This window comes from Eutrigla gurnardus (genome assembly GCF_963514095.1).
Source record: "Eutrigla gurnardus genome assembly, chromosome: 4".
NCBI classification, from domain to species: domain Eukaryota; kingdom Metazoa; phylum Chordata; class Actinopteri; order Perciformes; family Triglidae; genus Eutrigla; species Eutrigla gurnardus.
In genome coordinates, this window is record NC_139918.1 from 2,673,103 (window position 1) to 2,689,626 (window position 16,524).

At 42.8% G+C, this 16,524-nt stretch overlaps 1 protein-coding gene across 1 annotated transcript in view; it reads left to right on the forward strand.

The window, feature by feature from the left end:
• Positions 1-16,524, forward strand: part of LOC311012787 (xenotropic and polytropic retrovirus receptor 1 homolog) — a 70,408-nt gene that overhangs the window by 23,169 nt on the left and 30,715 nt on the right. Inside the window, exons 3-4 of the mRNA XM_084008435.1 lie at positions 12,250-12,351; positions 12,435-12,658. Of these exons, the coding sequence (XP_083864561.1) occupies positions 12,250-12,351; positions 12,435-12,658 (326 nt within the window). The remainder of the gene's footprint in view (positions 1-12,249; positions 12,352-12,434; positions 12,659-16,524) is intronic.

A 16,524-nucleotide genomic window follows, 5' to 3' on the forward strand; every position in this document is an offset into this window, starting at 1 on the left:
ACTATCAAACTAGGCAGTGTTGATCAAATATGAATCCAGATTCTGTTACTGCACTACACATTTCCCGCCTCAAATGTTTTCAGAAACATGCTTTAGCGTGTAGTTTAACTGTAAAATGAGATCGTTTGTGGCCCGGCCGCCATGTTGGAAACGGCAGAGCAAAACTCAAGTCCCGCCCACTTGAACACAGACCTGCCCACTCGCCGGTGCGTTCGACGGTCCGTTGCGTCCGTATCCGTCGCTGCCGGAGTTGGTGAGCCAATCAGAAGGTCCCAGGAGCCAGCCAGCGCTCCTCAGCGTTCAACATTTGCATGCAGAGCACTGATTGGCTCCTAGGGAATTCAGGGACGTTCTGATTGGCTCTGAGGCGGCATGACCAGTGCATGGCACTGAGCCTGCTTTGGCCTGAACAATGTGCTGCGGCTGCTCTCAGTGCTCCCGAGGGACAGACACAGCATGCGCGGCTGCACAATGTTTTGAAAGTTTTTTGCCAGGGAAACGTACCGAAAATACCGTTGTTTGCCGTTGTGCATTGAACCGAACAGGGCGTATTGAACGGTTCGGTAAAATACCGAATATTGTTGCATCCCTAGTATACACACTATATTGCCAAAAGTATTCACTCCCCTGCCTTGACTCGCATATGAACTTAAGTGACCTCCATTCTTAATCCATAGGGTTTAATGTGACGTCGGTCCACCCTTTGCAGCTATAACAGCTTCAACTCTTCTGGAAGGCTTTCCACACGGTTTAGGAGTGTGTTTATGGGACTTTTTGACCATTCTTACAGAAGTGTATTTGTGAGGTCACACACTGATGTTGGAGGGAAGGCCTGGCTCTCAGTCTCCACTCTAATTCATCCCAAAGGTGTTCTATCGGGTTGAGGTCAGGACTCTGTGCAGGCCAGTCAAGTTCTTTGTGCACTGGTGCACAGTCATGTTGGAACAGAAAGGGGCCGTCCCCAAACTGGTCCACAAAGTTGGGAGCATGGACTTGTCCAACATCTCTTGGTACGCTGAAGCATTCAGAGTTCCTTTCACTGGAACTAAGGGGCCAAGCCCAGCTCCTGAAAAACACCCCACACCATAATCCCCCTCCCCCAAACTTTACACGTGGCACAATGCAGCCAGACAAGTACCGTTGTACTGGCAACCACCAAACCCAGACTCGTCCATCAGATTGCCAGATGGAGAAGCGTGATTGGTCCCTCCAGAGAACGTCTCCACTGCTCTGGAGTCCAGTGGCGGCATGCTTTACACCACTGCATCTGATGTAGAGCTTAGTTCGGGCCCAGAACATCAAGCCTGACCCTACCCGAGCCTGTGCGCGTTCTGTCCGAACCCGGACTGGCCCGACACATTAACTGTTATTAAGAGCCCGAGCCCGATTTCAACCCGACAATTATTTTTCTTGCATGAGGCTGTTGTATGTGCATATCCGTGGGAAGTGGGGGTGCGGCTGCACCACTACTCAGTCACAAAGATATAGGCTACAAATAATTTTATAGGCTACGTTAGTGCCGCGATTCGGATATGACTGGACAAAGCCGACACATATGTTAGCGCCTTCTCCCACTACTCACTTGAAATGATCCCGTACCTCGGACTTTCCTGATGACTTGCTCAACTTTAATTGTCCTGTTTTTAATTCATCCTTTATGTCTCCAAGTTCCATGTTGCACTTTAGCCTAACTCCTTTATTCTTTGATTTAGCTGCACAGAGCGTTATGAATTGGTTGTGAATGCAGGTTATGAATGATGCGTGCGCACTATGTGTAGCGTCTTTTTACTTTGTACACATATCTTACGTAGACCTACTCTGCTAAACATATAACCAATAATATTTAATGTTTATGCCTAGCCTTCTCCTCAGATTAGGCCAATAGAGCAATGATAGAAAAAAAAAACACAAACGCTTGTTTAAAGGCCCGACCCGAACCGGGTCGGGCTCGGGCAGAGAAGCTAAACTCTAATCTGATGCTTTGCATTGCACTTGCTGATGTATGGCTTGGATGCAGCTGATCGCCATGGAAACCCATTCCATGAAGCTCTCTACACTGTTCTTGAGCTAATCTGAAGGCCACATGAAGTTTGGAGGTCTGTAGTGATGACTCTGCAGAAAGTTGGTGACCTCTGTGCACTATGTGCCTCAGCATCCGCTGACCCCGCTCCATTTTACGTGGTCGACCACTTGTTGGCTGAGTTACTGTCGTTCCCAATCACTTCCACTTTGTTCTAATCCCATTGACAGAGGGAGGACATTTCACGACTGGACTTGTTGCACAGGTGGCATCCTATCACAGTACCAGGATATATATATATATATATATATATTAGCGATTAATCGCAAAATAATCGCATTTTTTGGCACATTTTTTTTCTTCTTCTAAATGTACCTTAATGTATTTTTTTCATATTCTTAATACTTTTAACAACATAAGGGCAAATATACTTGATTTATGAAAATGTTTATTTAACACTTCAAATATCCCCTTACCAAAACATGGGATCAAAACAGGGTTATAAGAATATATCACAAACAATTAAAGTGAACATGTCACAGGAGATAGTGTAACAGGAGATAAGTACAGTTAGGATATAAGTGCATTGGCTTGCAAGTGATATCTCAGACTGGACGTACTTCTATGGTAGCTCATTTCATACCCACAGTACGCGCAGATGACTTTGGTCTTATCGACTGAACCATCTGGCAGTCTTTTGAAGGTGAATTTGCCGTTCACAAATCGATTTTAAACGCGTGTGGACGCGCCGCTTCCCAGTATTGCACGCTTGGTGGGCTGCCACTAGAGGATGATTGACAGGCGCTCTCCTTTAAACAACAACTTTTTGCGAGCGTTCGCGAGCGTTCCCGAGGCGGCGAGTCGAGCCCGGCGCCTCTGATTAGCATAAAGTAGATTCGACTTATACTTTAGGCAAATGAGGAGCGGCCAACTCGCGCGCCGTCTCTCGACATTCGCCGCAACGCCACCAGAATGCATTGCACGGCTTTTCACATAGACAATGAATGGGACGCGGGGAAACACCGCTGCCTGTGGACAGGCACCTTCCCTCTGGATCAAGACTACACCGACGGCCATAAATAATACAATGCGCGTTTTTTTTTTTTTTAAATACAGAGCGTTAATCGCGTGTTAAAAAAATTAACGGCGTTAAGAGGATGTTGTGTTGACAGCCCTAATATATATATATATATATATATATATATATATATATATATATATATATATATATATATGATTTTAATGATGTCCTATCCTATCACAGTACCACGCTGGAAGTCACTGAGCTCCTGAGAGCGACCCAATTCAATTCAATTCAATTTTATTTATAGTGTCAAATCACAACAGAAGTCATCTCAGGACACTTAACACATTGAGTAGGACTAGAATACGCTCAAAATTTCAAGAGTCAACACAATTTCAAATTCCCAACATCAGCCAGGGGCAAGCGTTACAGCGACAGTGGCGAGAAAAAACTGCCATACTTTGACATACTGACCCATACTTTCACAAATGTTTGTAGGAACAGCCTGCATGCCTAGGTGCTGCTTTTATACACCTGTGGCCATGGAAGTGATTGGATCACCTGATTTCAATTATTTGGAAGGGTGACTGAACACTTGGCAATATAGTGTGTATATGTGTTATTTGCTGTTAACAATGAAATGGAGGTTGCATTAGAAAACACTCAAGTTGTTAACCATGCTAGCCAGCCTGACTTCTCTTGACATCACAGGGTAAACATTGATTACCATTTAATATGGCCCAGGCATTCGTCTTTCCTTCGGGGTGAATTTAAATAACTTTGTACTAAGATGGCTCCTATACCGCCGTCATCAGGTCAGAATATTGATTTATCCACCACATTAGTTCATAACCAAACACCTGCAGACCTAATAACATTCTTATCAGCCTTAGATGTGCTTTGTATGTATTGCTAATTATTAAATGCTAGAATTATTTCATACCTGCTAAAATAAGGCTATGGAATTGTATGTATTTTATCCATATAGTGTAAGTATGTCTAGTGACTGACTAATTTGCAGCATGGCCAATAGGTTGGACACTATCCCCATCTCTGGATCTGTGTCCTACAGAAGTCTAGTCACATGTTCCCACCTCCTGTGATTCACAGCTTCCATTCTCATCGTCTGGCTCATGATTAAATCTCACACTCTTCAGCTTATTTTAAGAACCTTTCTGTGACTTGTCTTAGGGCTGAGATGTATGTGCCATGTACGTGATGTGTCATGCAGGCGGGGGAGGGCTTTGTACCATAAAGTGCAGTTGGTTATGTCAGGTTCAGTGTTGGCTATATTAACTGGTACTGAAATAATAAACTGGATTATTTTAACTACAGGATCATGGATAGACTTTCATTAGATTTTTGTGTCACCATGCCTTTGGTAGAGCTGGGTGATTCTATCGATTTTCTTTTTAAAATATCAATATATTTTCAAACACAATATAGGATAAGACAATATCTTGTGTATCAAGATTTATGTCACGTTAAAATATAAGTTTCTTTGGTGGAGCCGCCAATTGGCCTGTTTCTCCCCGTGTCCCTCACACGACTCCGCCTCGCCCCGCCTCTCTTCCTCTGTGAAACCAGTACCAGCCCCTCCCCTACCTGCTCACTCACACACAAGTCCTGCATGCAGCAACAACATGGCAGACACAGTATGGCTTGATGTTGTTTTCAGTCATCACATGAGAGAAAAACACAGAGAACACAACTGAAACTTTTCTGATGAGTCGTGTCACCGCCTATTTCTACTCGGCCTGCATCAGAGCTTTTGAGCTGAGTGTGTGCAGAGTTTTTACTATACAAGTACCGGTCGGGTTCTGCTCCGGTACTGCCGACACCACGAGCCCGCAAGCCTGGCCCAGAATCCACCTCTTCCAAGCGTGCCGGGGCCGAGGAAGCGTACCGTTGGAGCGTTCACACTAGTCAAACAATCCGGACTTTAGGCTCCATCGTGCACCCTTGTGTGCACCCTTAAACCCTCTGTCAAATATTCAGGTGCTTGGATTTTTTCTAAGTTCCTCTAAAAGCTGGCTTTTCAATTTGGAGCTGAACATAGCCTGCAGCCTGCCTCATCAAATGGCCAAGATAGGAGAAGGCCAAAGTTTAAGGAAGGAGTTTAAGTTAATATTATTTATTTTTATTTAAAAAGCAAGTCAGGGTCCGACGTTAAGGTTTTTTCCTACTTGCCCGTCGGGCAAGTACTTTTCAAATCTACTTGCCCTGCCTAAATTCTTACTTGCCCTGCCTAAATTCTTACTTGCCCTGCCTAAGAGGTTCTTTTTGTGGTGCCGCGGTGTTGTGCAAATTTTCTTCAAGACTTATATCTTACTAAAATCCATTATCTGTTGACTGTAGACGACACTACACAACACTTCTTCTGTCAGAAAGCTGTTTTTATTTTTCATTTGTCATTACATTTCATATGAAACTTCTCCCTGCTCTCTTCCAACCAATGAAAGAAATGTTGTGACATTGTATCTTGACCCGACGTCCACTCCATTTGTCGTCTGGAGATTTAGAAGAGATGCATACTGCGTGAACGGCTGCTCCGTTTTGGCGACATGATAAGCTGTCGTTAGACATTTTTTTATCTGGTTGTGGCTCTCCAGGTAGAGTCTTTGGACACAACGGTCCATCGGTCCGGGAACATTTCGGTGTTTTTTAGCCTGTACGCAGGCCAGGTGAGGAAGTGACTTGCTATGGCTGTCTAAATTTTGTTTGCGATAGCTGTCATTCCCGCGGAAGTGAAACAACGTCACCGTACGTCTGCGTCGGTACATCAATAGTCAGCACGTCAGCACAGAGGCTCGTACAGACACACCAACTCCGGCAGCAGACGTCAAGTCAACGGATCCCATTCATTGTCTATGTAGAGCAGGAGCTCCGCATGATGGATACGGCACGTCGAATTGGCTGCCCTGTCGCCGTACGTGAATTTGCATAAAGTTCGATGGATTGAACTTTATGCAAATGCCGTCCGTCGAACGCAATGCCGCCGGCTCCAGAAACTTCGTTCAAACTATCAAACTAGGCAGTGTTGATCAAATATGAATCCAGATTCTGTTACTGCACTACACATTTCCCGCCTCAAATGTTTTCAGAAACATGCTTTAGCGTGTAGTTTAACTGTAAAATGAGATCGTTTGTGGCCCGGCCGCCATGTTGGAAACGGCAGAGCAAAACTCAAGTCCCGCCCACTTCGCAGGACGTCTATCCAATTGATCCAACTTGAACACAGAACTGCCCACTCGCCGGTGCGTTCGACGGTCCGTTGCGTCGCTGCCGGAGTTGGTGTGTCTGTACCATTAGCCAATCGAAGCACACACACAAAAAAAAAAGCAGCACACTGCAACTGCCGCCGCCACAGCAGCAGACAGATGATACGAATTTGTCGGAGTTTGTGCTTGCCCGACCGGGCAAGTCTGAACAGGTTCTACCTGCCCGCCGGTTATTTTTACTTGCCCCGGGCAATCGGGCAACCGTTATTGTCGAACCCTGCAAGTACATGTTGATATTGTGTAGCCTGTTTAATAAAAGTGCCTCTGTTATATTTGGCACATTTAATAATTAATTAGTTAATTTGACTTGGATCTGACCTTGTTTTTGTTATTTCTTTATGGGAAATAATATTAAGTTATGGTTTTTGGTCCATATCAGACTGCAGCTTCGAACCGCCGATCTTCCCATTGGAGGAAGACTCTCTCCACAGCTGAGCCACAGCCGGAAAGCGGAATATGAAAATCTCCTGTAGGTGTGGCAATCAGTTAAATCTCTTGACCGAAACCGAAAACCGAAAATGAGGAAACCAAGGCCCGAAAACCGAAACACCGAAATAAATTAATATTCCAATTATTAGAACCATTGCATTTATGGCTATGACTGTGTACTAACCTCACTAAAATCAAGGCATTGCAATTCAAAGAATAAATCAATTACAAAAGTCTGAAAATATTTATTTAGCACTGACATTACAAGATTGCACAGTATATAATACAAATCAAAATAAAATGTTTAATGTCTCATCTAACAGACAACGTGGGTATATGCTAGGGCTGAACGATTTTGGGAAAAGATCTAATTGCGAGTTTTCTGACAGATATTGCGATTTCGATTTGATTCACGATTTCCTTCAAATCAAGCTTCAGTGCAATATTCACAATGGACAGTATAGTAACATTAAAACATTGAATGCTTTTACTCTAATGCAAGGACTAAAGTTAAAAATTGCTTCCAAATGAATTTATTAACAAGAAACATGCATGTTCATTCTTTAAAGTCCTTGACCAATGGCAGTTATTACAAATGAACTAAAAGAGCCATCTTTGACTGTCTTAAAATGTGCAAAAATCCTTAACTGTAATAATTTAATTGTAAATCAAATACAAAAACTGTTATTGAAATAAAATGACCCTTATAAAAAATATGTCAGACATTAAAATAGGTGGGTCATTCATTTATGGCTTACCACTTTTTCTTTACACTCCGCGTATAGCTGTGGGTCGGCAACCTGTTAGAAGTCGGTGCGGGAGGGAATCGTATATCTGTCCAGCGTGCGGAGGAGGTTTTTAAATCCGTCTTTCTGGTGTCTTCCGCTGCTCTTATCGTACGGAGTTACACTGGCAAAAGATGCTGTAATTGTAGTCTGTTTGCTACAGTGGGCCTGATCATCATAGTCACCGGACTTTTCACCGGACTTTTTCGTCATGCACGCGTCATGCAAATGTCTGAGGTGATTTTTCAAGTGCCGGTGTTGTGCCGTAATCAGCGCCCCTGCCGTGAAATGCACCCTCTCGCGGGAGATTATATCACCGGTATATATTGGTTGTGTTTCTGCTGGATGTTGCAACTTTAGCGCGACAGGTTTTGCACAGTACCCGTTTCTGGTGCACGTCTGCAGCCTCAAACCCAAAATACTCCCAAATGACGGACGTGCTGTTTTTCTTGGCGATTAAATCCCCTAACTCCGCTTCTGGTCCAGTTGAAGTAATTTCTGACTAATTACAAATACGGAGCAGGTTAATACTGATTGGTTAGCGTGACCTGTTCACGAGTAGTCTGATTGGTGAGCTTGGCAGGATGGTCGGAGGACGGCATGTATGTGTAAAATAGTTGACAACAGATCCTGGGTGAGTCAGGAGCACTGCAAAAACCGCAGCTTTGGCGATCACATGATCGCGTTGTCTGAAATCGCAATTTCGGTCAGAAAACGATAAATCGTTCAGCCCTAGTATATGCCCCTCATCTGGCGCAGAGACACGTTTTTTCTGCGCTCTGCTCTCCTTCTCCTGCACTGTGTCCACACATCCATGGCATACTGGATCACTTCTCGTGTGCGCTGCTTCAACCCAACATCCAAGTAATGATCTTTATAACATGGATCAAGCACAGTCCCGAGGAAGTGCAGAGGATCGAATAGATCTCAGTGAAACGTCAACACCACAGACATGTTGGCACTTATCCAGACAAGCGTGCGCTGGCCGCGGTTTATGTTTGCATCATTACAACTTTGTGTTTCGGCTGTGTTGTTTCGGTGATAAAAGTATTTTGGCCGAAAACCCAAAAATGCGCTGAATTTCGGCCGAAAATTTTTGGTGGCCGAATATTCGGTGCATCCCTAATGTGTGGTTCTGTAAAGAAAAGATACAGGATACAGAGAGACACTTGGCTATACCTATTAACAAATAAACCGTCCCTACATCAGGATAGGAACAATCACTCTAGCGCCCACCAGAGGTGGCGACAGCCAACATGCCCAACTCAAGGCTTCAAAGCTGTAGTCCAATAAGCAATGGTTGCATCACGATATTACACCCACTTCTGTATACAGCCAATGGGTTGCGCATGCAGCTCTGCTCCACAGGTTGATCAGCTGTTCTGCCTGATGCACTTGGCCATGGGCGCGTGTGAAGCAGCCACAGCTGTTGTAACATGTCTCAGTGTGATCGGGGTCTTTGACAGCCTAGTCTTTGTCCCAGGAGGATGACATTTAGGATGGAGGCCAAGTTTGTGGCATTGTGTGAAGGTGTGTTGATATCACGAAAATTGGCAAAAAGGGGGTGTGGCATTGAAAGTGGATTCATGTACCACGGCTAAACTCGTAGACCGTTTATTTATTTAGCTATAGTTACTTTGATTTAGATTTTCAGTTCAGCTGTTATCCAGTTTGTACCGTCTGAAGTAAAATGACAGATTGTTCATTCTGTAGATGTTTTTTCTTTGGTCTGTTTTTCAACAGGGGAGGATTATTGGTTGCTTCAGCTTTCTCCTCCCCCCGAACTACTTATTATTTTGGCCTTCAAAAGTTCTCTATCAGTCGACCTAGAACCAACTTGAATGAAATGACAATGTATGCTGTTCGCTCCCTCAAGCTACTGAACAGAATTAGAATGAGAATCTTTCATCTTTATTGGCCAAGTATGCATACAAGGAATTTCCCCCTTTACTCATCTCTTTACTCATGTACCAAACAGGTAAAGAAGTAGAACAATCTCTATCTGGAAGTCAAGTGATCTGTAAACTGTAAAGAAAACAAATTGTGTGAAAAATACATACTGAATGGAAACATTGTTATTTACAATTATAAAATATGGTTTTAATTTAGAAAACAGCAGTGGATGTTTGGTGTTAGAAGGTTATTCACAATGAACGTCGAGTGTTCATCACAGTGGAAGGTTACTGTGTTTAGGCGTACAGTGTTCGGTCGTGGTTCAAGTGCTTTTGAGCAAGACACAGAGGCCTGTTTACCTGACTGCCTTCTGAGTGTGAATGCATTTGTGTGAGAGAAAAGCAGGTTGCTGCTGAAAACTAGAGTTTAAAACATCAATTGTCAATGAAAAGTATAGCCTATTACTGGGAGACGGACATGTCATAATGATAATAATGATAATAATCATGATGACATGAGAGAAAAGAGCAGAATAAGGCCAAAAATGGATAAGGAGATTACTCTCGTGGTTGGGACACTCCAATTTAGGTAATTTGGTGTCTTGTCTGAAAGCAGTCAGTCTGAAAGCCAGTGAATCACTGAGTCTGCAGAGTCTGACTCAAAACCACCTGCCCTGTCTGTTGTTGGCTTGTTGTTGGCGTGACAGTGGCTACACGTTAGTGGTCGGACACACAGGTTCCCTCTTCCCTATTTTGATGGAAATTACAGGATGCTGTTCTGGTAAAACTATGTTTAAAAACACACAGACACATTTGACTTAATGACAGGAACAGGAATGAAACCTTTTGGCATGGTATTTAGGATACAATTAAATACACCGTTGATATCAACATAATTCTCCAACGGAGTACCAACCAGATGCCGTCACAAAAACAATCCGTAAACAGAATTGGTCCTGTGCAATTTTTTAAAAGGGGGGCAGCTTTGGTTCAGGAGGAAGTGTGTACCTTCCACTAATCAGCGGTTTGATCCCCGACCGGTTTGATCCCTGACTGGATCCTCCAGTCCACATGTCAAAGTGTCCTTGGGCAAAATATTGAACCTCAATTGTGAGTAGGTGACTGAAGTTGCACCATTGGTCAGTCGAGTGTACTACGCAACCAAGGGGCATTGTGGGAGTCCGCAGAAACAGTTGCAAGTACACGTACAGTCGTACATCACTGCTGCAGTGTTTGTAATGTGAAATGTAAAGCTGGAGAAGTCAACACGTCTGGAACTCACAGAATACGGAGGATCTACAAGCTAAAGAGTTCACGTTATCAGCACATGGAAGCCTGCAGATAGCGTTAGCATGTCTGCAGATAGCGTTAGCATGCCTGCAGATAGCGTTAGCATGCCTGCAGATAGCGTTAGCATCCCTGCAGATAGCGTTAGCATGCCTGCAGATAACGTTATCAAGCCTGCAGATAACGTCTAAACAATCTAACTTAACCCCTGTGGAGTGGAGTGGAGTGAAGTAAAGTGAAGTGTAGTGAATAAATTGGCTCGTTGGAGATTAGCATTTCTACTAGCATTAGCCAACATTCAACCACTGGCTGCACCTGAAACTCCTCACCAACATATGTAGTCCCCACTGTGTGTGTGTGTGTGTGTGTGTTTGTGTGTGTCTGACACCTTAGTATGAAACCAGTTTTCATGAATTATAGACTATTAAGGGGGAGATATTACAGTATGATGTACAGAGGTGCTAACGCAGGCGGCGGTGCTCACTGCGATCCTAACGTCATCAACGACAGAGTTGCCCCGGAGACTGACTGACAGGCTGCAGATTGTAGATGTTTGAGCCAAGAGAGACGGATTTTATTTATATTTTGGGTGGTGTTTAATCCTCAACATAGTGTTTATGTCAATACATTTTGTTGGTTTGTTTTCCAAAAGGAACATCCTACTATGTATATTGTTACACACTATTAATATGTATTCTTTTACCACACGCTCCAATGAAAAAACAGGAAATGCTTTCAGCTTCATGAGCTCATATCTTTGAACTTCATATAAACTTCATATAAACCGTATATGTAAAATATTGACTAATGAATGAACCACCATATAATGAGTGTTATTTGCTTCATTCTTAAATAAAACATCTTAAGATAGGAGTATGAAGTTTTAATCTTGTAAGTGCATTTATAACATTTGACTCAAATGGAGCTTAATCATGTCATGTGATCTGCAGTTAAACAGATGACGACATGATGTCCAGCCAGACAGCAGGTTTCACCTACTCATGTTGACAGACACCAGAAGGTTCTAATGAATGGGTGTTTATCTCACACAGTGTGATGTGAAACAAATGTACACAATCTTTGTTATTAAAAAGTTTAGTCCATCAGGTCAGTCAGGATTGGCCATTAGACTTCCCTCTGTATTTAACACATCCTAAGCAAACCATTAAACCTGTGATTTATATACATTAGAAGAATGAACGTTTCAGTCATAGATGAGGGTGGAGAAATCCAAGTGTTCATAGAAACCACAAAGGATCCAGCTTTTGAAAACTGAACCTGTGCTGTCTCACTGCTCCATCTGCTGGTCAGAGCAGAGCAGTACGGAGCTTTGATAAACAAAAGATGGAATACTTCATTCACACTTTAATCTTCTATCACCACATCTGCCTTTGCTGTCCTCTCTTCACCTGCCCTTCATCCTCTCCTCTTTGTTTCTATCTTCTTCTATCTACAGGTCCATTAAGGTGATTTAATCGTGCTATGAGACAAATACTCTTCACATAATCTAACTACTCATATCTTCTTGCAGTCACAGATGAGGACACTGTTAAGAGGTACTACGCTAAGTTTGAGGAGAAGTTCTTCCAGACATGTGAAAAAGAACTGGCCAAGATCAACACCTTCTACTCTGGTAATGACTACAACTAAAACACACAGTCGTATACTTGAGAGATAGAAACCTTTAACATCCTCTTCATCTCTTCACCCCTCCAGAAAAGCTGGCTGAGGCTCAGCGCAGGTTCGCCACGTTGCAGAACGAGCTGCAGTCGTCGCTGGACGCTCAGAGGGAGAGCTGGGCTAATGGGCGGGGCCTGAGGCGGAGGAAGACGGTGTTCGCCCTGTCGCAGCAGGAGCGATGCAAACACAGAAACATAAAGGACCTGCAGCTAGCCTTCTCCGAGTTCTACCTCAGCCTCATACTGCTGCAGAACTATCAGGTGCATGTCCAAACACGTTTTCATTTTACTGTTTACTTATTACTTTATTTGACAGGGGCAATGCTTGTGTTCTCTTCTGTTCTCCACCTGCACTGTATTTTATTTGTGTAGCAAATGGGCCTACAGACAAAATGTCATTTTGTACATTTTACAGTGACCATTACATTTCTCGGATTGAATAGCCAGCATGCTTTTTATGTTCTGTAACTGTAAGAAATTGGCAAGCTAGCTCACAGTGTCACGGTGTAGGAAAGCACATTTTTATCAGCATAATCAGTCCAGAGATGGGGGACTCTAGTCTAGTGACTTGACTCGAGTCAGACTTAAGTCGCCAGATTGAGGACTTGTGACTTGCTTGATCAACAGTGAGAAAAGACTTGACTTGACTTGGACTTGCTATCCATGACTTGAGACTTGACTTAGACTTGCATGAAATGACTCGACAAGTCATTGCTGTCTTGGTTATTTGGGAAATAATAATAAAAAATATATTTTCGATTTGATGTTTCCTGTTGCATGTGGGCGAACCTGGCAACCGGTAATCTATCTACTACGTGATGCGCCCGCCCATCTAACAGTAGAGCGGCCGGGGTTTGAAGGATGGAAGGAGGCTGTGCTACCAGTTCTGCTGCTGTCTGCACCCCCACTTTGAAACTTGTTCCGGTGCCACTCTGTCACAGCCAATGTTCCCAAAATTATAAAATTTCGATCTAAAGATATTTAACTCAACAAAACATGTAGTATATAACATTGGTCTGTGTTAAACATGTGGTCAGGGAATACATCCAATAAAAACAACAGAGGGTCCATGGGGAGGTCCATGGTCAGAATTTTTTCCAGTTCTTCTTTGGCCTTTTTCCAAAATGTTTTTATTTTCGGGCAGTCCCAGAATATGAGTATGGTCACCGATCATACCACAGTTCCTCCAGCATTTGTTGCTGGGGTTGTTTTTGGAGGCAAAAGTTGTTATCGGTGTCCTGAAGAACCTGGTTTTGACCTTCCAGTCAAATTCTTTATAGAATGGCTTCCAACCCCTCCATGCATTTAGCTCCAGTTCCCATTGCTGTTTGATATGTAGTGTATTATCCGACATATCTATCCTTAATTTATTGTACATGTGAGATATTTGTTTTTTTGTCGAGGAACCGTGTTCAGACAGGTGTATAAAATGGCTTTCTATATTTGTAGGTTCCTTTTGTAGGTGTTCCCAGTCTGTATTCTTCGTAACATAATGTCTGATTTGAAAATACCTGTATAGATCACTCGAAGGCAGGGCAAACTTATCTCTAAGTTGTGAGAAAGTTTGGAATATTTGTCCATCCAAGAGTTGGTTAATTATTATCAGACCATTCTCCGCCCATCTTTTATAGGTCCTGTCTGACATGGATGGTAAAAACTCTATGTTCCCGACTATAGGCATGGCCCGTGACAGGGTTACAACTCCTTTTAGTTGTTTTTGGACTAAATTCCAGACTTTCAGTGTATGCATGCAAGTTTTTTCTGAGATTGCTGGCTAAGAAATGGAAGACTAGACAGGGGTACCCCTGGTATGGAGTTTTGTTCAATAGAAACCCATCCGGTCTCCAGGTCCCCGACAACCCATGCCACCATCGCTCGCAGCTGAGCTGCCCAGTAATACAATTTTAGATTAGGCAGGTTTAAGCCTCCTTTCTCTTTTGCTGACATCAATACTTTCAACCGTATTCTTGGTCTTTGATTTTGCCAAATTAATTTTGATATGAATTTTTCTAATAACTTAAATATGGATTGTGGTACTAAGATAGGGAGGGACTGAAACAAGAATAGTAGTCTTGGCAGAACATTCGTTCTCACGGACTCTATTCTGCCAAAGAGTGACAAGGGGAGCACATCTATTAAAGTCCTTTTTAATTTCCCTGATCAGCTTATCGTAGTTAGAGGAGAAGAGTTGTGTGGTTTTAGGTGTAATAAAAACACCAAGATATCTGAATCCCTGATTGGATCTTCTAAAAGAGACCAGGTCATCCAACTGGGAGGGCCAGCCCCCAACAATCATCATGGCTTCAGATTTGTTCGTATTCACCTTGTACCCCGACACCTTACTGTACTCATTGAGATTATATAGAAGAGCAGGGACAGAAGTTATAGGATTTTCCAAAAATATTAATATATCGTCTGCGAAAAGTGCCAATTTATGCTGATTATTTCCTTCATCAGGTATTCCCTGAATAAGGGGGTTGGATCTTATTAATTCAACGGTTCAATGCTGAGAGCAAACAAAGAGGGTGAAAAAATTCAGAGCAGTGCCCATTTACTCTAACCCTGGATCTGGGTTTTCTATAGGAAGTTTTAATCCACCTCACAAAAATATCACTGAAGCCCATTTTACTGAGAGTCTGTTCTAAGAAGGTTCAGTCGACTCTGTCAAATGCCTTCTCAGCATCTAAGCTGAGAAGCATTGATGGCGTGTCCCTATTGGCTGCTAGTGATCGTAGGTTCAAAGCTCTTCTTACATTATCGGTTCCCTGTCTGTTGTTAATGAAACCTGTCTGATCGTGTTTTATACGTTTTCTAATATATTTTTGTATTCTATTTGCTATAATGGAGGTCAGGATTTTAAAATCTACACATAAGAGGCTGATTGGGCGATAGGATGTACATAGAGTGGGATCTTTATTGTCCTTATGAATAACACTTATCACTGCATCTGACCATGATGCAGGGGGGTGTCCTTCTGCTAGAACGTAACTATAGACTCTACACAAAACTGGAGTTAACTCATTTAGTAAGGTTTTATAATATTCTCCAGGAAGGTCGTCTACTCCTGGGGATTTGTTATTTTTAAGTCTGAGAATATTGTCTTTGATTTCTTCTTCTGTGATTGTATCTGCTTCATCCGCTGTTAATCTAGTTAAGTTGATTGAATTAAGAAAGGATTCAATCTTTTCTTTTTTATGAGGTTGGTCTTCCTCTGTACACTCTTAGAAATAAAAGTGCTAAGTAGAACCATATAAGGTTCTTCGGCTTGTCCTCATAGGAGAACCCTTTTTGGCTCCAGGTAGAACCTTTTTATAAAGGTTCCACCTGGAACCCTTTTGGAAGGTTCTACCGAGAACCCCACATAAAGGGTTATACCTAGAACTGTGTGTGTAAGGTTTCACCCAGAACCCCCCATGAGAGGTTCTACAAAGAACCCATACTGGGGGTTCCACCAAGAACCCTTTCATTTTCCAAGGGTTTCATCTAGAACCCAAACAGGGAGTTCCACCCAGAACCCCTCATTAGAGGTTCTACAAAGAACCCACGCAGGGAGTTCCACTAAGAACCCTTTCCTATTTCAAGGGTTTCATGTAGAACCTGCACAGGGAGTTCCACTAAGAACCCTTTCGTTTTTCAAGGGTTATGTCTAGAACCTACACAGGGAGTTCCACTAAGAACCCTTTCGTTTTTCAAGGGTTTTATCTAGAACCCACATAAGGAGTTCCACTAAGAACCCTTTCATATTTCAAGGGTTTCATCTAGAACCCACACAGGGAATTCCACTAAGAACCCTTTCGTTTTTCAAGGGTTTTATCTAGAACCCACACAAGGAGTTCCACTAAGAACCCTTTCATATTTCAAGGGTTTCATCTAGAACCCACACAGGGAATTCCACTAAGAACCCTCTCGTTTTTCAAGGGTTTCATCTAGAACCTACAAAAGGAGTTCCACCAAGAACCCTTTCATGTTTCAAGGGTTTCATCTAGACCTCACACAGGGGGATCTAAAAACATCCCTTTTCAAAGGTTTTCACAAATAACTGTCTTGTCCTCTGAGGGTTCTATAAAGAACCATATTGTATTCTACAGATAAGTTTAGTTCATATTATATTGTGTTCATTTATCATG